Source organism: Chiloscyllium punctatum, chromosome 19 (assembly GCF_047496795.1).
Source record: "Chiloscyllium punctatum isolate Juve2018m chromosome 19, sChiPun1.3, whole genome shotgun sequence".
In the NCBI taxonomy this organism is placed as follows: domain Eukaryota; kingdom Metazoa; phylum Chordata; class Chondrichthyes; order Orectolobiformes; family Hemiscylliidae; genus Chiloscyllium; species Chiloscyllium punctatum.
Window position 1 is genome coordinate 92,902,720 of NC_092757.1, and position 27,954 is coordinate 92,930,673.

Sequence of the window (27,954 nt, forward strand, 5' to 3'; positions counted from 1 at the left end):
GGGAATGTCTCTGTGATGTGTTTCTGCTTGATTCCTGTAGATCTGATTTCTCCATCACTCGAGGAGGGAAATGATCCTGATCAGAATGGAGACAGTCCCCCAGTTACCATACAACCCATGATGAAGAGGGAGGATTTGAATATGTATAAAGCTCTGACCCTGTGTGTCTGCTACGCAGCCAGTATAGGGGGTACGAGCACTCTAACTGGCACTGGCCCCAATTTGGTGCTGAAGGGACAACTCATCCAGTGAGTCCGTGTTCTCAGATTGGTGAAACAATTGCTTGGAACTTAAGTTACCCTCATGTGGAATGTGGTATTATTGCGTTACATAACAACTGAGTGATGTACTTGCAGGGAGGTTTGCTAAGCTGCAAAAGATCTGCAAATGCTGGAATCCAAGGTTGACGGGCAGGAGGCTGGATGAACACAGCAAGCCAGGCAACATCAGGAGGTGGAGAAGTTGACGTTTTGGGTGTGACCCTTCTTCAGGACTGGGTTTGGGTGGGGGGGGGGAAAGCTGCAGATAAAGTGGGTGGCGGGGCCAGGGTAGTGAAGTGGGGATAGGTGAATACAGGTACGATCTGGTTGGTCAGTGAGAGGAATGAATCTGGTTGATGGCAGGGAGGAGTGGAAGGGAGGGACAGGAGCTGGGAAGGGAGTCGGGGATGGGAAGGGGGGGTTATTTCAAATTGGAGAACTCAATGTTAAGTCCTTCAGGCTGTAGATGATGCTGGCAGTGTGATAAAGTTCGTTTTGGTAATAGAGGAGGCCAAGGAGGTCATGTTGGAAAGGGAGAGGGAAGGGGAATTTAAAATGGGCGGTAACTGGGAGGTCTGGTCGGTCCCTGTGGGCACGGCTGAGATGCTCGGAGAACTGTTCCCTAAGTTTACGTTCGGTCTCCCCTGTATAGAGAAGACCACATCGGGAGCACCTGATGCAGTAAAGTAGGGTGGAAGAGAGGCAGGTGAACCTCTGTCTCACCTGGAAGGACTGTTTGGGGCCCTGGATGGAGGTGAGGGGGTGGTGTACTGGCAGGATTTGCATCTTTTCCAGTTGCAGGAGAAGATACCTGGGGGTTCAGGGGGGGTGGGGGTCAGTGGGGAGAGTAGCACAAACCAAGGACTGTCGAAGGGAACGGTCCTTGCAGGAGACAGAGAGGGGTGGGGAGGGGAAGATGTTATCGGTGGTGGGGTCTGGTTGGAGTTGACTGAAGTGTTTGAGGATGATGTGTTGGATGCAGAGACTGGTGGGATGATAGGTGAGGACCAGAGGGACTCTGTCTTTATTGAATGTGACAGGGCTAAGAGCAGTGGAACGGGGAATGACAGTGGTGTGGTGAAGGGTTGTCTGGATTTTGCTAAAGCTTTTGCGGTGAATTTAAACTCAATTGGCCAGGGATGGGATCCTGATTGGAATTAGAAGTTAAAATGTGATTCTAAAAGTCACAAAAGTCATCCACTAGGTAAGGAAGAAGAGAGTTTGACAAGGCCAATGGAATCTATTTTAAAGCAAGGAGCCTGAGGAATAAGCTGGACACATTGAGGGAACAGTAGGTCCATGGGAGTATGATATGGCTGTGACTGAGAGTTAGCTGGATGTTGGGCAGGATTGGCAGTTCAACATTGCTGGTTAGAGGGGACTCAGTAGGAAGGGGATAGAAGATGAAGGGGAGGTGTTGCAATGTTGATCAAGGGACAATGTCTTGGCAGGATCATAAAATGAGACCAAGTGGGTAGAACCAAAAAAACACAAACGGGGCAAGCACACTGCTGGGTGTGTGGTACATGACCCCATAGGGCCACGGAGAGACAGAGGATCAAATATCTCATCACATGCCAGGGAAATGTAACAACAAGGAGGCATGTAATAGTTGGGGATTTTAACTACTGAATATGATTAGATTAGATTCCCTACAGTATGGAAACAGACCCTTCGGCCCAACAAGTCCATACCAACCCTCCAAAGAGTATCACACCCAGACCCATTCCCCATAGTCAATCCCAACTATAGGCAATTTAGCAGAACCAATCCACCCTGACCTGCACATCTTTGGATTGTGGGAGGAAACCGGAGAACCCGGAGGGAACCCACACAGACACGGGGAGAATGTGCAAACTCCACACAGACAGTTACCCGAGGCAGGGATTGAATCTGGGTCCCTGGCACTGTGAGGCAGCAGTGCTAACCACTGAACCACTATGCCACACAATATGAACAGGGATAGCTTTAATATTCAAGGTAGAGAGGAAACCAAACTCTGAAATTGCATCTCCGGGAACTTTAGCATGGAGTTCTTAGCCCACCAAGGGAGGGAGTGGTTCTAGACTCAATATTCCAAACTGAGCCCAGGCAGGTGCAGGGCCTATCAGGAGGGATAGTGACCACAATGGCAGTTCGATTTAGGATGTTTCTGAAGTAGGATAAGGATGGGTCAGGAATAAAATTTCTAATCTGGGTAAAGACTATTCTAATTTACATAAGGCACGATTTGACACAGGGGGACTGGGACTGGTTACTTGCTGATTAAACTGTACCCGAGTAGTGGGAGGCATTTAGTGAGCGTTTGGGGAAAATCTGTTCCTACAAGACCAGGGGTGGGACCAAGATGGGGGGAGGGGGGGGGAATCCCAATCTGAGAACACGGCGGGGGGGGGGGGATCCCTGGCTAAGGAGGGACACTAAAGGTCAGGGTTTAAACAAACAGAAGCTTATGGCAGGTATTGAGGGCTGAATATGGCAGGGGAGATTAGAAAGAGCACATGAGAAAATGTCAGTGGGTAGAATAATGGAAAACCCAAAGGGGTGTTTAAATCTATAAAGAGCGATGGGTTAACAAGTGAAAGAGTAGAGTCCCTGAGGGAACATGTTGGTAGTGGATGTGTGGAAGGTGTGGGTACGTTCCTCAATAAATACTCTGTTTTGGTCTTCACAATGGAAAAGGACAGTGCAGGTTTAGATCTCACGGTGGAGGCTATGAAGTATCAGACATAAACATCGAGAGAGGAGAAAGTGGAGGATTTAGCAGCTTCAATAGCGGATGAATCTGCAGCTCTGGGTGAGCAGTGCACCAGGTTCCTGAGGGAGGGAAGGGAGGAGGTGTTCAGGAGCGATCCCCCCCCCCCCCCCACATCGGTCACAGAGGGTGGGAGAACTGATCTCTTTGTCCTGTTATTTACAAAAGGGAGAAAGACCAGGAAATGACAGGCCGTCAGTCTAGTGTCGGGGATGAGGAATTTGTTGGAAAGAATTCTGAGGGAGAGACTTGGAGAGAGAGAATTCAGAAAGAGATAGTCAGCATGGATTTGTTAAGGGAAGGCCGTGTTTGAAAAATGTAACAAAAAGTTCCTTGAATTGCTTCAATCCAACATCATATTATTTATAGAAATTGCTGGAAAAACGCAGCAGGACTGGCAGAATCTTATGAAGAGATCAGTTAAAAATGTTCTGCATTATGGCCTTTCCTTTATCACTTTTATACTAAGAAGAATAATAAAGAAAGCTTAGGTCAAAGATTACAGTCCTTTCCAACTGGACACCCACCACCCCCCCAGCCCCCCCTCCCTCGCCCCACCCCCGCCACCTCCTGTGCTGGACTCTCCCCTCCCCACCCCCTCCCTGTGCTGGACTCACCTCCTGACTCCCCAAAGCCTGTCCACCATCTACAAGGCACAAGTCAGGAGTGTGATGGAATACTCCCCACTTGCCCTGGATGGGGCCAGCTCCAACAACACTCAGGAAGCTTGACACCATCCAGGACAAAGCAGCCGCTTGACTGGCACCACATTCAACAAACATCCACTTCCTCCATCACCGACGCTCAGTAGCAGCAGCGTGTACCATCTACAAGATGCACTGCAGAAATTCACTAAAGATCCTCAGACAACACCTTCCAAACCCATGACCGCTTCCACCCAGAAGGACAAGGGCAACAGATGGAGTCATAGAGATGTACAGCATGGAAACAGACCCTTTGGTCCAACTTGTCCATGCTGATCAGATATCCTAAATTATTCTAGTCCCATTTGCCAGCACTTGGCCCATATCCCTCTAAACCCTTTCCATTCATATACTCATCCAGATGCCTTTTAAATGTTGTACCAGCCTCCACCACTTCCTCTGGCAGCTCATTGCACACGTGTACTGCCCTCTGTTTGAAACAGTTGCCCCATGGGTCCCTTTTAAATCTTTCCCCCTCACCCTAAACTTATGCCCTTTAGTTTTGGACTCCCCCCGGGGAAAAGTCCTTGGCTCTTCACCCTATACATGCCTCTCATGATTGACACCATCATTTTCCAGTTCCCCTCCAAGCCACTCCCCATCCTGACTTGTACATATATTGCCAATCCTTCACTGTCGCTGGGTCAGAATCAATCTCTGTCTTGAACACTCTAAATGACTGACCCTCCATAGTGCCCTGAGAGGGAGCTTTCTGGAAACTCACTATCTTTTCGGTGCAGAAATGTCTTCTCACCTCAATCTTAAATTACCTCCTCATCTCCTCAAGGGCAATTAGGAATGGGCAACAATTGTTGGTAACAAACAGGACACTCACACCCTGAGAGTGACTGGGGTAGCTGACAGCGACGGTGTTATATCTGACCATTAGGGTATGTTTTAAGACTTCTTTGTGATTTTGTGGTTTTGAAGGATTTTCCCAGAAAGCGGAGAAGTGGTTAATTTCGCCTCGTGGTTTGCATTCTCGTTTCCCAACATGCTGATTATGTTCATTCTCTGCTGGATATGGCTGCAGGCGTTATTCCTGGGACTCAAGTAAGTGACTGCCTGGAAGCTCAGTGCCTGGTTCAGGGCTGCTATGGGCTTTATGTCTTGGACACAGAGACAGTAATGGTCCTGGCTGATGGTAATAATGGACAGGTCTGAGCCCAGAGTGAGACTTGGCTTGATAGACCATAAGTTATATCTTTACATTCTGACTACCATGATGGTCAGTCATTGAATACTTTCACATGAGGCTGTCAATATACTTTGACCAAAAGAACATAAGTTTATTATGCAGAAGAAGTTAAAAATACACAATTTGGAAACATTTTCTCATAAACAGTGAAAAGAAAGATTCATTTTTTTTCCTGCAATATCTTTCACAGACACTCCATCCCAGTGTATATCACTCCTTTTTTTCTCTTTAATTCCTTCTCTAATTGCTCAGACACCAAATGACAATCTCCCTATCTCCTCCCAAAATATACAGGTTAACTCACTGACCTTTCAGATTGACCTCTGAGGAGAAATTCAGGGTGGAGAAAGCAGTTGATAAAATACAGTTTCCTCAGCTTTATTAATAGGGGCATCAGAGCAAGGAGGTGAGGTTGAACTTTTACAAGAGGGTGAGAGGTGATTTGACAGAAGGTTTTCAAAATCATGAGCAGGCTGGATAGAATTAAGTCAAGTCACACACTCTTACTAGACCATAAAGCTGCTCTCTGATTAGGGAGAGATGACTGGTGATGGGTTAACCTATGGGCCACAATATCTCAGGTAAGGGGAGTGTTTGAGAAGGAGAGTCCTTCATAGTCATCTCAGCTGGTGAATTGAAGCCACACTGTTGGTGTTGCTGTGCTTCACAAACCAGCCATCCAGCCAACTGTGCTAAACCCAACCTCTGCTGGAGAGAATACATAGAGAGCAATTGTTCCCATTGATAGAAAAAGCCAGAATGAGAGGGCATAAGTTTAAACTGATGTGTGAATGAAGCAAGGGCAATGTGAGAACAGGGTTCTCCCACAGAGACTAGTCAGGGTAAGGAATACACTGCCTGGAAATGTGGTGGAGGCAGGTTCAATGGAGACGTTGAAGAGGGCACTGGATGGTTCTTTGGATAGAAATGGTGTACAGGAGATTGGCATGAGGTACTGATTCCCATTAGACAGTCAGTGCAGGCACAATGGGCTGAATGACCTCTACACTCCCATAATAATTGTGGATAATCCATACCTTGTAATTGAATATGACCAACTTTCCTATTGATATTGTTTTCAGTGATCTTTTCCAAAGAGGCTGCTTCAGGAAATCTTGTTGAAACTCCTGGTTTCATGCAGGGGCCCAAGGCAAACCCATGGGTTTCTGTCAAATGATTCTCTGAAAGCTGCTATCACAATGATAGGCACACGTTTCACTGCTGGTTACTCTGTCTCTAACCCCATACTGTCCCTGTCCTGGGAGTGTTTCAGGGGGACAGTGTAGAGGGAGCTTTACTCTGTATCTAACCCGTGCCATCCCTGTCCTGGGAGTGGTTGATGGAGGAGTGTAGAGAGAGCTTTACTTGTAGTTGAAAAGAATATAAGGAGCTTTACGCTAGATGCTGGAGGCAGAAGCTCCAGGGGTTGAAGGTCTCTTTCTGCCTCCCTTCAGGGTAATTGCCCTGAGATCCCTAAAGGATCCCTTTGATCTCTCCCATATCCCATTCCGCTGTCCAGACAGATCCTCGTGAGGAGAGGCCTCTCCAACACAAAGCACATAATGAGATTGGCCGATCTAGAAGTGTTGGGGGATTCAGTCCTAAGAAAAGATCTATGAAGGAGAGGTGATCAGTTTCTCCAGATCGCTCACCGAGTCCTGATGGGGATCATCCCCCATAGGGTCTATTGCTTCTCAGTGCTGTGTCTGTGAAAATGCTTGCTCCAAGATATTTGTGACTGGGTCACCCCGGGTTTATGGAGCTGGGAAATAGCTGGAATATGTTCTTGTTTTCCCGACAGTTTTCGGAAGCTGTGGGGCTGGCGAATCCCAGTTACCCCAAAGGAGAAGAGAGCTAATGATGTCATTGTGAGAGAGTACAAGAAGCTGGGGCCAGTGTCCTTCGCAGAGAAAGCTGTGCTCATCCTCTTCATCCTGGTGGTACTGCTCTGGTTCACACGGGAGCCTGGCTTCGTCCGAGGCTGGGGATACCTCTTCTTCAAGGGCAACGGCAAAGGGTGAGTATTGGAAACAAGGCAACACACCCCGACCCTGGGTTATTACCCGAGAGATGGCAGCTACAACACTGACCCTCTGACAGTGCGGCTCTCCCTCAGCACTGACCCTCCGACAGTGCGGCGCTCCCTCAGCACTGACCCTCCGACAGTGCGGCACTCCCTCAGTTCTAACCCTCTAACAGTGCGGCTCTCCCTCAGTACTGGCCCTCCGACAGTGCTGCACTCCCTCAGCACTGACCCTCTGACAGTGCGACACTCCCTCAGCACTGACCCTGTGATAGTGCGGTGCTCCCTCAGCACTGACCCCCCGACAGTGCGGTTCTCCCTCAGCACTGACCCTCCGACAGTGCTACACTCCCTCAGCACTGACCCTCCGACAGTGCGGCACTCCCTCAGCACTGACCCTCTGAAAGTGCGGCACTCCCTCAGCACTGACCCTCTGACAGTGCGGCGCTCCCTCTGCACTGACCCTCCAACAGTACGGCACTCCCTCAGCACTGACCCTCCGACAGTGCGGCGCTCCCTCAGTACTGTTGTGGAGAGTCACTTTGGATTCTGGAGTGGGTTTGGAATTTGTGATTGTCTGAATCTTGTGAAGAGTGGTTTCCTTTGATGGTTAAATTTGAGACTTTGACCGTTATTGGACACAGTCCATTGCAGGATAATTTACACTGGGCCTGTAACAATAACAAGGAGCATTGCTGTGGCACCTCACACATTGTAAACCATGGCAAAAGACTGTTAGCCAACAAATTTGATAAGGGGTAATCTTATGGGAATTAGGACTGCTTTGTTTGAAATGCACCCATATAATCCGTGCTGAGTCTACTGCTTTTCATCATTTATATAAATGATCTGGATGCGAACGTAGGAGGTATAGTTAGTAAATTTGCAGATGACACCAAAATTGGAGGTGTAGTGGACAGTGAAGAAGGTTACCTCAGAGTACCATGGGATCTTGATCAGATGGGCCAATGGGCTGAGGAGTGGCAGAGAGAGTTTAATTTAGATAAATGTGAGATGCTGCATTTTGAAAAGACAAATCAGGGCAGGACTTATACACTTAATGGTAGAATCCGGGGGAGCTTTGCTGAACAAAGAGACCTTGGAGTGCAGGTTCATAGCTCCTTGTAAGTAGAATCGCAGGTAGATAGGATAGTGAAGAAGGCATTTGGTATGCTTTCCTTTATTGGTCAGAGTATTGAGTACAGGAGTTGGGAGGTCATGTTGCGGCTGTACAGAACATTGGTTAGGCCACTGTTGGAATATTGCGTGCAATTCTGGTCTCCTTCCTATCGGAAAGATGTGGTGAAACTTGAAAGGGTTCAGAAAAGATTGACAAGGATGTTGCCAGGGTTGGAGGATCTGAGCTACAGGGAGAGGCTGAACAGGCTGGGGCTGTTTTCCCTGGAGTGTCGGAGGCTGAGGGGTGACCTTATAGAGATTTACAAAATTATGAGGGGCATGAATAGGATAAATAGACAAAGTCTTTTCCCTGGAATGGGGGAGTCCAGAACTAGAGGGCATAGGTTTAGGGTGAGAGGGGAAAGATTTAAAAGGGGCCTAAGGGGCAAATGTTTCACACAGAGGGTGGTACGTGTATGGAATGAGCTGCCAGAGGAAGTGGTGGAGACTGGTACAATTGCAACATTTAAAAGGCATCTGGATGGGTATATGAATAGGAAGGGTTTGGGGGGAATGGGTCAAGTGCTGGCAAATGGGACTAGATTAGTTTGGGATTTCTGGTCGAGTTGGAATGAAGGGTCTGTTTGCGTGCTATATAACTCTATGGTTTTTGGAAATCTACAGCCACTATCTCTGTGGTTACTTACAGTGTGGAAGCAGGCCCAACAACTCCACACCGACCCGCCACCCACCCCGACCCATTCCCATACACCTAACACTACGGGCAATTCAGCATGGCCAATTCACCTAACCTGCACATTTTTGGACTGTGGGAGGAAACCCACACAGACACGGGGAGAATATGCAAACTCCACACAGTCTGCAGGCAGGAATTGAACCCAGGTCTCTGGTACTGTGAGGTAGCAGTGCTAACCACTGAGCCACTGTGCCACCTTGGATCCTAGGCCACAAGTCATCAGGGCCAGGGGATTTATCTGCCTTTAGCCCTATTAGTTTGGCTCCTATTGCTTCTCTCGTGATTGTGGGCTGTTTGAAGTACCTTCCTCTGTAAAACTTGATGTGAAGTATGTTTAACTCCTCTGGCAAGTCCTTGTTCCCCAAACCCCCCTTCCCAGATTCATTTACTAAGGGGCCTGAGTACATTTTGATCTCTGTCATAATCTTTATATATTTAAAGTAGCTCTTAATGTCTTTTTTTTAAACTATTTCTCACTATTTTACCCCTGGAGTTTATTTCCTCTGTCTTTATTGTCTTTTTAGTCCTCTTTTGCTGGATTCTGAGTTTAGCCCACTCTTTGGGGGTGTCACTAACTTTCACCTCCTTTTGTGCTTTTTCTTTCAACTTAATAGTTTCCTCAATTTCCTTGGTTGGTTTATCCCTCTCTTAGAATCTTTCCTCCCTTTTTAGAAAGCGTGTAGGCCCCAGGCTGATGGAACTGTTGCTCCTGAGTAAAGCAGGAGACAGTGATGATCAGGAAGGACCGAGTGCTGTCGCAAACTTGCTATTATAATTGTTTCCGAGTGTTTGCTGAGGAACAAACCGTTCATTGTCCAGCTGGAAATGCAGCCAAGGACATATTACATGAATAAAGCTGGAACACGGCCGTCACTGTGGGTTACATGCATTTGTTCCCAGAATGTGAGGAGAGGGCTCAGTGAATGCAACATTGAACAGACTGCAGTCACGAGGGGCCTGGTTGAATGCAGCATACAACTCCGTGTTATGGGAGCTCCCCAACTCATGCATGCAGCACAGAAAGGAACACGGGTGTCCGACACATACATGCAGTGTAGAAACACGTGTCCAAAACATGCACTTAGCATGGAAACACACTTGTCGAATTCCTGGAACCTCTCTCCCATCCTGGGCTTGCATTTATGACTGGTCCAGCTTCCATTTGATGGAGATTAATGTTACTCATCATCACCTCCTCCGCACTCCCTTCTCCCCCTCCCTCTGTCCTCCACACTGCCTGATGACATATTTCCAAGTCAGGATGGTGAGTGGCTCAGAGGGGAACTTGCAGGGGGTGGTGTTCCCATGTATCTGCTGCCCCTTATCCTTCTCGATGGAAGTGGTCATGGGTTTGGAAGGAGGATCTTTGGTGAATTCCTGCAGTGCATCTTGTAGATGGAACACACTGCTGCTTCTGAGCGTCGGTGGGGGAGGGAGGGGGTGTTTGTGGATGTGGGGCCAATCAAGCGGCTACTTTGTCCTGGATGGTGTCGAGCTTCCTGAGTGTTGTTGGAGCTGCCCCCATCCAGGGCAAGTGGGGAATATTCCATCACACTCCTGACTTGTACCTTGTAGATGGTGGACAGGCTTTGGGGAGTCAGGAGGGGAGTTACTCGCTGCAGTATTCCTAGTCTCTGACCTTGCTCTTCCAACCATTATGTTTATGTGGGGAGTTCAGTTGTGTTCCTAGTAACCCCCAGGATGTTGATAGTGGGAGATTCAGTGATGGTAACACCATTGAGTGAAAAGGGAGATACACAGTCCAAGAGCAAGCTTGTTATATTAAATGGGTGTGAACTCTGGTTCAGCAGCTGTGTCTTTGTAAATCCTTACTGCAGTCTCTTCAAAGCCCTCATATTCTTCCAAAAGTGTTTGCAAAGAATGGGAGTAAGGAAGAGGGTTGGGGAAGATCAATTTTCATCTCACTGGAGTCATACAGCATTCAGACAGACCCTTCGGCCCAACCAGTCCATGGTGACCATGTTCCCAATCTAAATGTTCCCATGCTCCCCCTTGCCTGCTCCTGGCCCATATCCCTCCAAACCTTTCCCATTCATGTACTTGTCCAAATGTCATTTAAATGTTGTGACTGCACCTTCAAACACCACTGCCTCTGGCAGCTCATTCCACCCTCTGCATGAGAAAGTTGCCCCTTAGGTCTCTTTTACATCTTTCCCCTCTCACCCTAAACCTATGCCCTCTAGTTCTGGTCTCCCCTAGCCCAGGGAAAAGATTTGTCTATTTACCCTATCCATGCCCCACATGATTTTATAAACCTCTATAAGGTCACCCCTCAGCCCCTGATGCTCCAGGGAAAACAGCCCCAGCCTGTTCAGCCAGTTTTTATAATTCGAGCCCTCCACACCTGGCAATGTCCTGGTAAGCCATTTCTGCAACCCCCCCCCCCAGTTTAACAATATCCTTCTGATAGGGAGGGAGACCAGAATGGGACAGCGTGTTCCAGAATGGGCCTCAGTAATGTCCCTGTAACATTGTAACTAACAAACTGCATGGACCCCTCACCCACTGCCTCACATCGTCAGCATTACAACCAGATGCTCAATTCCACACTGGCACTGACCCCTCACGACCTGGCACTGACCCCCTGACCGGAACTGACTCCTCACGACCTGGCACCGAACCCCCCAACTTGGCATTCGTCCCCTGACCTAGCACTGACCCCACAGAATCAGCACTGACCCCCTTCACCTAGCACTGACCCCTGGCCCGGCACCGACCCCTTTCACCTGGCACTGACCCAGAGCCCTGATTCTGACCTTCCCTGCTACAGCTCCCTCCCTCACCCCCCCCAGATCCTCCCCTCAGCCCCCCCCCAGCTCCCTCCCTCACCACCCCAGATCCCCCCCTTAGCCCCCCCCAGCTCCTTCCCTCAACCCCCCCAGATCCCCCCTTAGCCCCCCCAGCTCCTTCCCTCAATCTCCCAGATCCCCTTTAGTCCCCCCAGCCCCCTCCCTCACCGCCCAGCTCCCTCCCTTAGTCCCCCCAGCCCCCTCCATTCCCCCCCAGCTCCCTTCCTTAGTCCCCCAGCCCCCTCCCTTAGACCCCCAGCCCCCTCCCTTAGACCCCCAGCCCCCTCCCTTACCTCCCAGCCCCCTCCCTTACCCCCCAGCTCCCTCCCTTAGCCCCCCAGCCCCCTCCCTTAGCCCCCCCAGCCCCCTCCCTTACCCCCCCTCAGCCCCCTCCCTTACCCCCCCCCCCCCAGTTCCCTCCTTTAGCCCCCAGGTCCCTCCTTTACTCCCCCCAGCTCCCTCCCTTATCCCCCCCAGCTCCCTCCTTAGCCCCCCAGCCCTCTCCCTTAGCCCCCCAAGCCCCCTCCCTTACCCTCCCATCTCCCTCCCTTAGCCCCAGCTCCCTCCCTTAGCCCCCCAGCTCTCTCCCTTAGCCCCCTAGCTCCCTTACCCCCCCCAGCTCCCTCCCTTACCCCCCCAGCTCCCTCCCTTATCCCCCCCAGTTCCCTCCCTTACTACCCCCAGCTCCCTCCCTTATCCCCCCCAGCTCCCTCCCTTTCTCCTTTCCCCCAGTGGGGGGTGTGGAGGAATTGCGTGTTAGGGAGGAGGTGAGAGATGGTCTGTTGGAGTGAGGGGGTTGCAGAATGGGACCATGCTGTTAATACTGGAATTTCTGATCCAACCGAGCAAGGAAACAGCCAGCTCAACTCCCATCAACATCATCCACCACATCCCCCTTCCGCAATTCATTTTTCTTTATTCACTTGTGGGACTTGGGGGTCACTGACTGGGTCCAGTATTTATTGCCCGTCCCTAGTTGCCCCTTGAGAAGGTGGGGGTGAGCTGCCTTCTTGAACCGCTGCAGTCCATGTGCTGTGGGTTGACCCACAATGTCCCTTAGGGAGGGAATCCCAGGATTCTGACCCAGTGACAGTGAAGGAATGGGGATATATTTCCAAGTCAGGATGGGGAGGGGCTCAGAGGGGAACTTGCAGGAGGTGGTGGTCCCATGTATCTGCTGCCCTTGTCCTTTTAGAGGTCATTGGGGAATGGTCAGTTGGAGGTGTCGTCAGTGGGGGGCCTTTCTCCATCTTGGCTCCACTGTATGACATTCTGTGACACTGGCACTAGTTGTATCTCATTCCCAAGTGTGTTCCCAGCAAATTCCCACCAACCGCACCCTGCCCACCAACTGCTTTGTTTCAGATACATCAATGATGCCACTGTGGTCCTGACCATCGCAGTCCTCATGTTCATCATCCCATCGAAGAAACCAAACTTCACACCGTGGAATCGGATGCAGCAGAGCTCAAAGGAGGATATCTCAGGTATATGTCCAGGACAGGGACAGCACGCGGTTAGATACAGAGTAAAGATCCCTCTACACTGTCCCCATCAAACACTCCCAGGACAGGGACAGCACGGGGTTAGATACAGAGTAAAGATCCCTCTACACTGTCCCCATCAAACACTCCCAGGACAGGGACAGCACGGGGTTAGATACAGAGTAAAGATCCCTCTACACTGTCCCCATCAAACACTCCCAGGACAGGGACAGCACGGGGTTAGATACAGAGTAAAGATCCCTCTACACTGTCCCTCATCAAACACTCCCAGGACAGGGACAGCACGGGGTTAGATACAGAGTAAAGATCCCTCTACACTGTCCCCCATCAAACACTCCCAGGACAGGGACAGCATGGGGTTAGATACAGAGTAAAGCTCTCTCTACACTGCCCCTCATCAAACACTCCCAGGACAGGGACAGCATGGGGTTAGATACAGAGTAAAGATCCCTCTACACTGTCCCCATCAAACACTCCCAGGACAGGGACAGCACGGGGTTAGATACAGAGTAAAGCTCTCTCTACACTGTCCCTCATCAAACACTCCCAGGACAGGGACAGCATGGGGTTAGATACAGAGTAAAGCTCTCTCTACACTGTCCCCATCAAACACTCCCAGGACAGGGTCAGCACAGGGTTAGATACAGAGTAAAGCTCTCTCTACACTGCCCCTCATCAAACACTCCCAGGACAGGGACAGCACGGGGTTAGATACAGAGTAAAGCTCCCTCTACACTGTCCACATCAAACACTCCCAGGAAAGGGACAGCACGGGGTGAGATACAGAGTAAAGATCTCTCTACACTGTCCCCATCAAACACTCCCAGGACAGGGACAGCACGGGGTTAGATATAGAGTAAAGATCCCTCTACACTGTCCCCATCAAACACTCCCAGGACAGGGACAGCACGGGGTTAGATACAGAGTAAAGCTCCTTCTACACTGACCCTATCAAACATTCCCAGGACAGGGACAGCACGGGGTTAGATACAGAGTAAAGCTCCCTCTATACGGCCCCCCCATCCAACACTCCCAGGACAGGGACAGCATGGGGTTAGATACAGAGTAAAGCTCCCTCTACACTGTCCCCATCAAACACCCCCAGGACAGGGTCAGCACAGGGTTAAGTACAGAGTAAAGCTCCCTCTACACTGTCCCCATCAAACACTCCCAGGACAGGGACAACACGGGGTTAGATACAGAGTAAAGCGCCCTCTACACTTCCCACCAACGTGTCTCCAGCCCAGTCAGAGAAGACCAGCCAATATAATAACCAGAATGGCCAGACTGAGTCAGAATCTCAGTCAGTTCTGTGGCACGGTCCTTTCAGAGTTTGTGTCAAACCACAATTGCTTTGACCCTGAGAGCAGTCAGAGACTGGGCGGTGTTTGACTGTGACCCTCTGCTGTATTGGGACACTCACTGCTGAGGGAAGCCAGTCTCCCTCTATCGGCCTTTCCCCATTCAGACTGGGCTCCCAACTCTCACATCTCTGTTACTAACCCAGTGCCAAACACATTTCAGCCAATGAGAATGCGGGAGTGATTGGAACGGAGGAGAGGATGATTGTGAGATTGTTTGTTCGTGTTTTATAAATGCCGTCCAGCAGAACAGGAGGGAGCGAGCCCGAGACTCCTGAGTTGGGATGTTGTTCACCATAAGCTGCCCTGGAATGTGGTATTCCTGTTGGGAGGAGGCTTCGCACTGGCTAAAGGCTGTGAGGTAAGCACTCCGACTATCCCCACACCCCCACCCCCCCACCCCCCCACTCCCTGCTTTGGTACAGACACTGTGGGGGCAACAGGGAGAGGGCAGAATTGTGGCTGAACTGACCGTGTACATGACCAATTCAACTGGGCCTAGTAGATACTGTTCTGGGATGTTGTTCTTGCACAGGACACAGGGAACGTTCATGATGTGTCTGATGGAATAGGTTCACTCAGTGCAGGAGGAAGCCACTCAGTCCCTCACACTGTACTAGCCCCTAAAAGAGCAATCTAACTGGTTCCCACTCCCATGTTCTTTCCTATAGATGTTTCTTTTCAAAGTGTCACTGAATAAAAATTAAAATCATTTCTATCAACGTTTTTTCCCTCTGTTTCGAATATCCAATTGAAAGAGCCTAATTCCCCAGCCCTGACAGACAGCACTGACCAGATCACAACTCACTGTCATTATCCTGTAAGCCTGATTTTGTAGGAGCAGGAACTGTCTCTAGTCTCATTAGGAACAGGAGGAGGACATTCAGCCCATTAAGCATACACTGCTGTCCAGTTGACTGTTCGATATTGCTTTTCTCCATATCCCTTGATACACTTGCCTTCCAAAAATCTATCCATCTCACTCCTGAAAATTCCAGCTGACCTCCTCCCACAATCCCAACAGCGTTTTGGAGGGAGAGGGCTCCAGTTTTCCCCTTTGGCTACTTTCTGCAGAATCCTTCAGATTGGGGTGGCATGGCACGGTGACTCAGTGGTTAGCACTGCAGCCTCACAGCACCAGAGTCCTAGGTTCAATTCCAGCCCCTGGTGACTGTCTGTGTGGAGTTTGTACATTCTCCCTGTGTCTGTGTGGGTTCCCTCCGGGTGCTCTGGTTTCCTCCCACAGTCCAAAGATGTGCCGGTCAGGTGAATTGGCCATGCTAAATTGCCCATAGTGTTAGGTGCGCTAGTCAGAGGGAAATGGGTCTGGGTGGGTTACTCTTCGCAGGGTCAGTGTGGACTGGTTGGGCTGAAGGGCCTGTTTCCACACTATAGGCAATCTAATCATTCCTGTCCTTCACTTGGGAATCCCTTAGCCAGAGCAAATAGTTTGATTCTATTTATTCTCTTCAATATTTTACATATCTCAATTGTTCATTGCCTCACCTCCTGAACTACAGAAAGTATAAGTTGAGACTAAACATGTACTTCCCGACGGTGCAGTTTTTGCATGAGCCCTAGGATGATCAGTGGGGAGTATAAAGACAAGGCTTTGTAACTCAGACTGTATTGTAACAGTACAGGGGACTGAGAGTGGAGACTGGGAATGAGAAGGGACTGCTCCAGTGACTGGCAGCTCAGGATCACACTTACAGGCTGGGGTTACATATTGATTAGGGACAGAAATAGACCATTCAGTCCATCCAATCAGCTCTGCCATTCCATCATGGCTAATACGTTTCTCAACCTCATTCTCCTGCCTTCTCCCTGTTACCTTTGGTCCCCTTACTAATCAGGAATCTGTCGATCTCTGTTTTAAATAACACTCAGTGACTTGTTCTCCACAGCCTTCTGCAGCAATGAGTGCCACAGTTTAACCACCCTCTGGTTAGAGAAATCTCTCCTCCTCTCTGTTCTAAAAGGTTGTCCCTTCACTCTGAGGCTGTGCCCTCAGGTCCTATTCTCTCCTAATGTTAGAAACATCTTCCCGATGAAGGGCTTTTACCCGAAACGTCGATTTTCCTGCTCCTTGGATGCTGCCTGACTGGCTGTGCTTTTCCAGCAACACACTTTTCACTCTAATCTCCAGCATCTGCAGTCCTCACCTTTGCCTAACATCTTCTCCATATCCACTCTATCCAGGCCTCTCGATTTTCAATCAGGATCCCCCCCTCATCCTTCTAAACTCCATTGAGTACAGATCCAGAGTGCTGAACCATTCCTCATAAGACATCCCTGGAATCCTTCTTGTAAATCTCCTCTGAACCCTCTCCATTGCCAGCATATCCTTTCTTAGATAGGGGACCCAAAACTGCTCACAATATTTCAAATACAATCTAACCAAAGCCTTGTACAGCCTCAGCAGGACATCCCTGCTCTTGTATTCTAGCCCTCTTGAAATGAATGCTAACATTCCATTTGCCTTCCTAACTGCCAGCGGAACCTGATGTTAACCTTAAGATAACATTGAATTACGACTCCCAAGATCCTTTGTGCTTCAGATTTCCAAAACCTTTCCCCGTTTATAAAATACAGGGATCTTCCGCTATCCAAAAGTCGAGTGTTCCTATGAAACCTTGTGTTAGCCAAGATGGCGTAAAGCAAAGAAGCATTAACTCACATGGGAAAATTTTCACCTTTTCTCAAAAAAGCAAAAATCCTCTTTGGATTTCTTTCAGTTAGCGAAAACAGGCACTAATGTAGGTCTTCCATAAAAGCAAAGTGGTGTAAAGTGGACTTTTGAAAAGTGGGGGATACCCGTGGCCTATATCTCTACTCTTCCTACCAATGTGTATAATCTCACACTTGCCCACATTATACCCAGACTGCCACTTCTTTGCTCACTTTCCTAGCCTGCCTGTTTCCTTTTGCAGCCTCACCCTTCCTCACCACACCTGCCCCTATCTTTGTATCATCTGCAAACTCCTCAGTATCATTGTCCAGCTCGTTAATGTACATCGTGAATAGTTGTGGCCCCAACACTGACCCCTGTGGACCTCCACTAGTCACCGGCTGCCACCCTGACAAAGACCCCTATATCCTGGTTGCTGTTCGGAGGGTCGGTGTGGACTTGTCGGGCCGAAGGACCTGTTTCCATACTGTAGGGAATCTAATGTAATCCTCAATCCCTGTCTTTTGCCAGTCAGCTGATCATCTCTCCATACCAGTACCTTGCCCCTGACAACATGGGCTCTTATTTTGCAGCATCCGGTGTGGCACCTTGTCAAAGGCCTTCTGGAAATCCAAACAGATCCCATCCACTGGCCCTGCTTTGTCTAACTTGCTCATTACTTCCTCAAAGAATTCTAACAGGTTTGTCAGGCGCAATCTCCCAAGCTGTGCTGACTCTGCCCTATTTTACCGTGCACTTCCAAATGCTCTGCAATCCCATCCTTAATATTGGAATCTAGACTCTTATCACAACCAATGTCGGCTAATCAGCCTGTAGTTTTCTGTCTTCTGCCTTCCTCTGTTCTTAAACTGAGGTGTTACATTCACCATTTTCCAGTAGTCTAGGAGCCTCCCTTGTTCCAGTGATTCCTGAAAGATCACTACCAGTGCCTTCACAATCTCCTGAACCCTGAGGGGTTCAGGAGATTTGGTTTGGGTGATTAATCCACCTTCAGACCTTTTCAGCTTCTCCGGCACCTTCTCTCCACTGAAGGCCACATCACTCACCTCTGCCCCCCCTGACTCTCACTGCTGGTGGGTCCCACCCCCAGGGTCCTACAAAGCCCTGGAATTCTTAGTTCCATTTAAATGGTTTCTCATAATTTGGAGTTGTTAACCAACCCGAAATGAGACACACCTCAATTTGAAAATGGGAGATTGCAAAATCACATCCCAACAGATTCAAGAACAGCTTCTTTCCCGCTCTTTAGTCTTATGAACGGACCTCTTATGTATTAGAATTGATCTTTCTCTGCCCCCTCTCTGAAGCTATAACACGAGATTGTGCATTCTGCTCTGTTACCCTGATGTACTTATGTAAGGTATGATTTGTCTGGTTGGCATGCAAAACATACTTTTCACTGTATCTCAGTATATGTGACAATTATATATCAAATCAAATCAGTTATGCACAACTAATCCTGGAATAATGACCCTTAGGTTTATGTCAATAGAGTGAGACTATTTCATTTTTTAAACACTGTAGACAGTTTATTTCAATTTGTTTAAAGGTCTGGAGTTTTAAATGCCTTGATAGCTTCACCGCTCCTTTTGCACAATTCTCTTGAGAGATGGTGGCTGCAGTATCTTATACAGGATTGATATCATCTCCTGGCTCTTGTGCTATATGGCCTTATTAATGAAGCTGGGGACACTGTGTACTTTATTAATCTGGCTCTCCCCCATCCTGCCACCTTCAATGATTTATACCCATACACACCCAGCTCTCTCTGCTCCTGCGCTGCCTCCATTTCTGCTCTCTCTCTAGATTTTTCCTGGCAAAAAAGAATCACTCCACATTATCTTTCCCTTTACACCCATTCCACATTTATATCCCTCTGGTATTCTACACTATCCTCCTCACATCTTCCCTCACTTGACCCCTCCACTGCGTCCCCTAACTCTAACATTCCCCCCCTCCCCAACCATTGTTTCATTTAGAGGACCCCTAATTATGACTTAACAGAGTCCTAGTCCCAGGATAGTTCTGGTGAAGGTAGTCTAAACGATCGAGTTCCTAATTTCCTCAGAGCTCATACCAGGCATCCACAAACTAAGTCTCACCCACCCACTTCTTTACCTAAACCAATCTGTGTGGGTGGCTCACGTAATAATCCTAAGGTTATTAGCTTTTAAGGTTCTATATTTCATTTACAGACGTGAACAGAAATACTGTCCGAGTTAAAATGCTCAATGTTTTTCCTTCCCCCCAGGTTTCTGGCCTTTCCAGGTGGTTGGGGAATCAGTTAGTGCCCCTCCAGACCATTCCCCCATGGGCCATTGTGATTATCTTGTGTCTGATAGTTGCTATCTTCACAGAGTGCACCAGCAATGTTGCTACAGCTACCCTCTTCCTTCCTGTCCTGGCTTCAATGGTATGTGCTTTCCAGTTATTGCATTGTTCTGTTACTCTGGAGTGAAATGTGGGGCTGGGGGATGTGGGAGGGTTGGGGGGGGTGGGGGGTTGGTGGTAAGGATTTCTTGGGGTTCCGACACTGTGGGTTCCACTCCCAGCAAGGGAGTGCTGCATTGTTCAATACACAGTCCTTTAGACCAGGCCAGGTAAAACTTTGATGGATGTGGAAGGCTCCTTTAGGGCCTTGGATAGAGGTGAGGGAGGAGGTGTGGGCACAGGTTTTACAGTTCCTGCGGTGGCAGGGGAAGGTGCCAGGATGGGTGGGTGGGTTGTAGGGGGGTGTGGACCTGACCAGGTAGTCACGGAGGGAACGGTCTTTGCGGAAGGCGGAAAGGAGTGGGGAGGGAAATATATCCCTGGTGGTGGGGTCTTTTTGGGGATGGTGGAAATGTCGACGGATGATTTGGTTTATGCGAAGGTTTTTAGGGTGGAAGGTGAGCACCAGGGGCGTTCTGTCCTTGTTACGGTTGGAGGGGTGGGGTCTGAGGGCGGAGGTGCGGGATGTAGACGAGATGCGTTGGAGGGCATCTTTAACCAAGTGGGAAGGGAAATTGCAGTCTCTAAAGAAGGAGGCCATCTGGTGTGTTCTGTGGTGGAACTGGTCCTCCTGGGAGCAGATACGGCGGAGGCGGAGAAATTGGGAATATGGGATGGCATTTTTGTCGGAGGTAGGGTCGGAAGAGATGTAATCCAGGTAGCTGTGGGAGTCGGTGGGTTTGTAAAAAATGTCAGTGTCAAGTCGGTCGTCACTAATGGAGATGGAGAGGTCCAGGAAGGGGAGGGAGGTGTCAGAGATGGTCCAGGTAAACTTAAGGTCAGGGTGGAATGTGTTGGTGAAGTTGATGAATTGCTCAACCTCCTCGCGGGAGCACGAGGTGGCGCCAATGCAGTCATCAATGTAGCGGAGGAAGAGGTGGGGAGTGGTGCTGGTGTAATTACGGAAGATCAATTGTTCTACGTAGCCAACAAAGAGACAGGCATAGCTGGGGCCCATATGTGTGCCCATGGCTACCCCTTTGGTCTGGAGGAAGTGGGAGGATTCAAAGGAGAAATTATTAAGGGTGAGGACCAGTTCGGCCAAACAAATGAGAGTATCGGTGGAAGGTACTGTTGGGGACGTCTGGAGAGGAAAAAACGGAGGGTTTGGAGGCCCTGGTCATGGCAGATGGAGGTGTAGAGGGATTAGATATCCATGGTGAAGATAAGGCGTTGGGGGCCGGGGAAACGGAGCTCTTGGAGGAGGTGGAGGGCGTGGGTGGTGTCTCGGACGTATGTGGGGAGTTCCTGGACTAGAGGGGATAGGATAATGTTGAGGTAGGCAGAGAGGAGTTCAGTGGGGCAGGAGCATGCTGAGACAATGGGTCAGCCAGGATGGTCAGGCTTGTGGATCTTGGGAAGGAGGTAGAACCGGGCAGTGCGGGGTTCCCGGACAATGAGGTTGGAAGCAGTGGGTGGGAGATCTCCTGAGGTGATGAGGTTCTGTATGGTCTGGGAGATGATGGTTTGGTGATGGGGGGTAGGGTCATGGTCGAGGGGGCAGTAGGAAGAGGTGTCCTCGAGTTGGCGTTTGGCTTCAGCAGTGTAGAGGTCAATGCGCCAGACTACCACTGCGCCCCCTTTATCCGCTGGCTTAATGGTGAGGTTGAGATTGGAGCAGAGGGATTGGAGGGCTGCGCGTTGAGGGTGAGAGGTTGAAGTGGGGGAGGGGGGGGTAGACAGGTTGAGGCGGTTAATGTCCCTGCGGCAGTTGGAAATGAAGAGGTCGAGGGCAGGTAATAGGCCAGCGCGGGATGTCCAGGTGGATGCAGTGTGTTGGAGGTGGGCGAAGGGGTCCTCGGAAGGTGGGCGGGAGTCCTGATTGTGAAAGTAAGCTCGGAGGCGGAGGCGACGGAAGAATTGTTCGACGTCACGGCGTGTATTAAATTCATTGATGCGTGGACGGAGGGGGATGAAGGTGAGTCCTTTGCTGAGGACTGATCGTTCGTCCTCAGTGAGGGGGAGGTCTGGGGGGATGGTGAAAACCCGGCAGGGCCGGGAGCTGGGATCTGGTGTGGGTGTGGAGCTGGGAGTGGGGTCGGAGCCAGTACCTGGAGTGGGTGTGATGGTGGGGGGAATAGGGGGGGAGGCATGAGCGGGGGTAATGTGGGCCCAACCAGTGATGACCATATCCCATGAATGAATTTTAAAATGGGCTAAGTCACACTTTTAACCTACACCAATCACAAACATTGAGCCATTAAAGTTCTAATCCATTTTCAGTTTCATTTTTGGAATGAGGGTGGGTGATCAATGAGGACAAGCAGATGGGGGAAGGGTGGGGTAGGGGGGAGAAATTGGGGAAGGGGAGTGTTCGGGGGAGGGGAGAAGTTATGGAGGGGGAGATGTTGGGAAGGGGGAGAGATTGGGGGAGGGGGAGAGGATGGGGGAAGGGGAGGGGGAGGTGGGGAAGGGGAGGGGGAGGTGGGGGAGGGGTTGGGGAGGGGGAGAGGCTGGGGACATTGGGGAGGTGGAGAGTTTGGGGTGGGCGGGGTGGTTGGGGGGAGGGAGGAAGTTGGGGAGGGTAGGGGTTGGGAGGGGGAGGGCTTGAGGGAGGGGTAGATGTTGGGAAGGGGGAGAGGTTGGGGAGGGGGAGAGGTAGGGGAGGGGAAGAAGAGGGGGAGGGGGTGAGATTGGGGAGAGGTTGGGGAGCGGAGAGGATGGGGAGGGGGAGAGGTTGGGGAAGGGGGAAAGGTTGGGGAGAGGTAGAGGTTGGGGCAGGGGAAAGGTTGGGGAGGGGTTCGGGGAGGGGGAAAGGTTGGGGAGGGGGAGAGGTTGGGAAGGGGTTGAGGGGTGGGGGAGAGGTTGGGGAGGGGTTGGGGGAAGGGGAGACTCATAGAGTCATAGAGATGTACAGCCATGGAAACAGACCCTTCGGTCCAACCCGTCCATGCTGACCAGGTATCCCAACCCAATCTAGTCCCACCTGCCAGCACCCGGCCCATATCCCTCCAAACCCTTTCGGTCCATATACCCATCCAAATGCCAATGTGGTTCACATTGTAAAACAATCCAATATGAAGGGTCCTGACCCAAAACGTCCAGCATCTGCAGTCTTCACTCTCTCTAAGCAATCCAAGCACTTTCCAAATCCACGACCAATTCCATCTAGAAGGGCAAGGGCAGCAGATACATGGGAACACCATCCCCTGCAAATTCCCCTCCAAACCACTCACTATCCTGACTTGGAAATATATCACCATTTGCTGGGTCAAAGTCCTGGAATTCCCTCCTTAAGGACATTGTGGATCAATCTACAGCACTTGGACTGCAGCGGTTCCAGAAGGCAGCTCACCCCCCACCTTCTCAAGGGGCAACTAGGGATGAGCAAGAAATGTCAGTGATGTTCCCTGTTATATCAGGGTTTCAGGGGCTGAAGGGGTTAATGCTGGGGAGGGCCTTAAGCACCAGTAAGAAGACTGTCTCACAGACTGGGTGGGAGAGCAGTCTCACATCTTAGAGGAGAGACACCAACAATGTGCACCTTCCTCATAACCCTGAAACATTGTCTATCCTAACTCACAGCTAGATGCTATTATGTAATGACCTACATCTTATTTAAGTATAGACCCCTTTCTCTTTAAATGACCAAGTGGATTTCCTCTGTCACACTCATCCAAGTGATCCCTGTAGGTCTCAACAGGAAAGAGGATGGTGAGCAATGTATATTGCTTCTGCACCATGTTGGGCAGGGGAACTACTTTCAGATCCCTAAAGTTACTGATTGTTAAGAAGGAATCCTCAACTTCAAATTGGGGAATAAACCATCAGAGTAGACTGGAGAGTCCGAATGGCCTTTTGGATGAAGCTGAAGTCTCTCTAAGGATTCACTGGCTCCCTTTAATGAGGGAGAATGATGTTGGTCAGTGACCTGACCCCAATCCCTCCCTCAATCTCAAGATGCTCAAATCAAATAGTTCGCAACATTTGTCTCATGGTCATTGGTGGGAACGTGGGTGGGAAAGAGTTGCTGCTGTGACCAGCCAAATGACACTCACTGACCCCCCACACCTCCTCCCTCCCCTCCACCCCCCCCTCCCTCCCTCCCCCGCACCCTCCACCCCCCACCCCCACTTCCTCCCAACACCTCCCCCCCCCCCCCAACCCCCACTCCCCCCTCCCTCCATGTGTCTCGCTGCTGCTGAAGTAATCAATGTGGTGCCTCTGGGATACAAGATTAAAAGATCCACATTTCTATCGCAGTCTATCCCAAAGCCAGTCACAGCCAATGAGGTGCTCTGAAATATGGTCACTGTTACAAAGTTAGAGCCAATTTGCTCACAGCGAGCTCCCCCAGACAGCAATGTGAGAAATGATCAGATCATGTGTTTTGCTGCTGAATTATTGGCTGGGACACTGGGATTAACTGCCCTGATCTCCTTCAAAATCATGGGATCTCTTCCATCCACCGAAAAGAACAAGCAGGGGGTTTCATATCTCATTAATCACATCAAGGCCCTGTACGTTCAGAATAAACACCCACAGAATCTCAGTCCCAAATCCTGTTCATCATGGCGCTTCTCATCTGTTGGGTTGAATATTTTGATATCACCTTCAGCCGATTTATTGAAGATCACACGAGTGAACTATTAACACCAGCATGGAATGATTACACCAAGTTAACTTGGGTTCAATTATCTTTCATTAAACAACAATCCTACTGCCCATAATCCCAGATAATAAACACAGACCAGATGTGTCAGCGCTTCCTCCTTGCTAACTTGTCCCTCTCTCTCAATCTTTCCAATCCAGGCCACCACCATCCGGATGAATCCTCTGTACGTGATGATCCCGACCACTTTAAGCACTTCCTTTGCCTTCATGTTGCCTGTTGCTACACCCCCCAACGCCATAGTGTTCTCCTACGGTCACCTCCTGGTCTTTGATATGGTGAGTACTTTGATTGGCAGAGGGGTGGGGGGTTTGGAAGGGGAATGATGGGAAACAGGAAAGTAAAGCGAATTCCCAATCTGAATAAGCATGTGCAATCGATGGGCTGAATGGCCTGCTTCCACACAGCAGGATTCTATGATGGCACTGAATGATGGAGCAGGTCAAATGGCCTAATCTGGTTCCTGTTGGTGATGTTCTCAGATGGAGATAGAGATGGAAGTTGGAGATATCTTGCAATGGCATATTTAAAATGGCAAAAGCAGGAGGGAGTGATGAACAGCTGTGTGTCAGGCTGGAGGGAGTACACGTTGGTCTGTCTGGGAGTCACAAGCACTGCTCTTTCTGCAGAATGTTCATGATCTAGCCTTTGGTGCACATTACTGCGTATAACCACCCCCCCCATTGAAAGTACATCCCACCCTGATTTGGAAATATCTCCTCCTTCCTTCACCGTTACTGGGTCAACATCCTGGAATTGCCTTCCTAACAGCACAATGGGTTATACCCAGACCACATGGCCTGCAGCAGATCAGCACCGGCTACTCACAGGGGAGTTAGCAACAGGCAACAAAAACTGCTCTTGTACACAGTGCCCACCTCGTGTGGAAATACCAAAATTGCCAGGCACAGTTTCAAAATGTGTCGATGATATGGAACAAGGAAATAATATGGAGGAGAATCACAGTCTTTGAAAGGACACAGACGATTGGAATGGGCAGATTCATGGCTGATACAGGATAACACAGAGAAGTGTGAAGTGTTATATTTTTGGAGGGAGGAGGAGATGAGGGAACCAAAACTAAATGGTACGAGACACCGGGGGGGAGGGGTGTACCTTCCAAAGTGACAGGACAGGTTAGGAAGCTGTTAAAAAGCAGACAGAACATCAGCTTAATCAAAACAGGCAAAGAGTACAAGAGCAATGAAGCAATTAATGGCAAGCTTTATTTATAAACCTCTGGTTAGTGCCCGTGTATTGTGCCCAGACTGATACCAGGTACTGGTAGAGATGTCAAGGCTTTAGCGTGGGCACTCAGCCTTATTAAAATGTTTCTGGGGATGAGGGTTCACAGTTACATGGAGAGATTGGGGGAAGTTGAGGTTGTTCTCTGAAAAATAAAGAAGCTCAAGAGGGGCTTGTTGGAATAACACTGAGAGCTTCCACAGGAAGGGACTGTGTCTGGAGCACGAGGCTCAGTAATGGGAGTTCAGAGGTTTGACAAAGGCTCCTAAAGTAAGGTGAGGAATGGATTTCTGTCACAGTGAGTTGTGATTCCGAACAGGCTGCTTGGAAGTTCTGGTCAAAGCAGATTTAATAGGAACTTTCAAAACCAGAATGAGATAAACTGTAGGAATGAATCACAGAATAATCAATGTATCAGGAGACATTGAGCTCCTTGGGCTCCATCCAGCCCCAGTGTGCACTCGTTCCCATCGACCCTGCAATGTTTGCACCTTCAAACCCCTCTCCCCGTTTGGATCTTCAGCCAATCACCTTCAATCTGTGTCCTTCTGTTATTGAACATTCAGTGATTGGAAATATTATTGATTTATATCCCAGTGAATACTCCGGGAAAGATATTGCAGGGTAATGGGGAAAGTGTGGAGAGGTGGGAGTAATCTACAAGAGCTAGCACAGCTATAATGGTGAAACAAAGTCTGTCTGCGCTACATCATTCCAACAGATTGAAGGGGCTGAATGGCCTCCACCTTTTCTTGTATAACAGACAGTGAGGGGCTGAATGGCCTCATTCTATTTCCTGTGTAAAAGACTTGAGTGGCTATGCAGGTGGGTCCTCTGCTGTAGACAGTGAGGGGCTGAATGGCCTCTATCTGTTCCAGTGCATTGTGATCTTCTTTCAGACTCCAGCTGTTGCACTAATCTCCGCGAGCTCCCTCCCTCCCAACATCAGGAATTTTTTTTTTAAGGTAGCCAGCTTCCTGAGAGTAGATTTAAACCAATGTGACGGAATCGATGTTTTCCCTTTCCACAGGTCAAGGCTGGGGTCGTGCTGAACATCATCGGAGTGGCCAGTGTCACTCTCGCCATCAACACCTGGGGTCGACTTATGTTCAATCTGGACAGCTTCCCCGACTGGGCTAATGTCACCCAGAGAGAGTGAGACCGGGAGCATTTTTATTCCATCATGTGGGAGCCAGAGGGTATTGAAGTGGGAAATGGGGAGAGCGGAGCATTAGACGCTGTGACTTACACACAGTGAATCCTAGAGAGATGTGACTGGGCCAAGTATGATGTATGGGGCATAGATCACTTGACTGAGTGGAATTATAAGTGTGTTGATGAAAAGTCTGAATTATCTCCAATAGCTGTAGCCTTTAGATGGGTCCCTTGGTTTCCAATTCTTCCACAGCCTTGTCCCTCTGTAACGGAGTCTAGCCCCACTAATCGTCCAAGATCTCTGCACTGTGCACTTTTGGCCCCTCGGTCACTGACGTTACTGACTCCATTGCCTGTAGCCATTCCATCAGCTGCTTGGGCTCTGAGCTCTGACATACCCTCCCTCAGCCTTCCCGCGTTTCTCGCAAATTCTGTTTCCCCTCCCCACCCCAACCCACTGAAAAGATGCCTTTTTGTCCAAACTACTGGTCCCCAAGCTCATTATAGCTGCGTGTGAGTATTTGCCGAACAATACGCCTGTGAATCGTGTGGAATGTTTTACTATCTCAAAGGCGTTATACAAATGCAAGTAGTGTTTGCTCAGTTCTGGATGAAACTGAATGAGGTGACCAGTCGGAATACCTGGATCTGTCACCTGGTATCAGCCTGGAATTGAGAATTGTTCCTCACTGTTTATACTGCTCAGTTCAACAAAACAGAAAAGATCATCAAATCCAGTGAAAATACAAGAGGGTGTCAGTGTCACATTCTGTCTAATGTTTGTTTTGTGTTCAATCAGCTCATTCTTTTAGAGCCTGTCTCCTCCATTTCTCCTGTTTTAGATCAAAACCTTTTTAATAAAGTGGCCTTTGAAAATCAGCCAATGTTAATCCTGAATCGTGGTTTGAAAATTTGTTTTCTCTTTTCTGTTCAAGTATCCTTGGGTTGTTCTGTAGTTACAGAGAAACCTTCAACCCATCGAACCCACCTATCCCATGTAACTCCTTACGGCAGGGTCGCTAACTTTGATTGGGTGTATTGCAGGACAGTTCATTACATGACCTTCCACCCTGAGCTGATACCTTTTCCCACTTTCAATACTTGACAAGATCCAAAGTGGGTTCCCGAGGATTGTGTTTGAATCCTCATTATTTGATGGCTGTGATACCTCACTCCCACCTCCCAATCCATCCCCTCTAATTCATTCATGTCCAAAAAATCCATCCAACTCTGTCTTGACTTGACTCAAAGGCTTCGTGTTAACAGCT

The 27,954-nt window shown here is 49.3% G+C and overlaps 1 protein-coding gene across 2 annotated transcripts; it reads left to right on the forward strand.

Moving 5' to 3' along the window:
- Positions 1 to 27,583, forward strand: LOC140491629 (Na(+)/citrate cotransporter-like). 2 transcript variants are annotated; one of them, XM_072590086.1, is made up of 8 exons: positions 1 to 248; positions 4,650 to 4,772; positions 6,719 to 6,934; positions 12,992 to 13,113; positions 14,738 to 14,853; positions 19,436 to 19,597; positions 24,427 to 24,564; positions 26,562 to 27,583. In XM_072590086.1, the coding sequence occupies exons 1-8, from the start codon at positions 16 to 18 to the stop codon at positions 26,688 to 26,690; spliced, it is 1,239 nt and encodes a 412-aa protein (XP_072446187.1). In that variant the 5' UTR covers positions 1 to 15; the 3' UTR covers positions 26,691 to 27,583. The 2 variants fall into 2 exon arrangements, with proteins under 2 accessions (XP_072446187.1, XP_072446188.1); XM_072590087.1 differs by having other exon boundaries at positions 14 to 248; positions 14,741 to 14,853.
- Positions 27,584 to 27,954: the final 371 nt, after the last annotated feature.

Excerpts from the sequence above, each read along its gene's own strand:
- LOC140491629 (XM_072590086.1), top strand. The coding sequence starts at position 16 with ATGTGTTTCTGCTTGATTCCTGTAGATCTGATTTCTCCATCACTCGAG. Across the intron at positions 4,773-6,718 it reads GCGTTATTCCTGGGACTCAA|TTTTCGGAAGCTGTGGGGCT; the intron begins GTAAGTGACTGC and ends TTTTCCCGACAG. Across the intron at positions 24,565-26,561 it reads ACCTCCTGGTCTTTGATATG|GTCAAGGCTGGGGTCGTGCT; the intron begins GTGAGTACTTTG and ends CCCTTTCCACAG.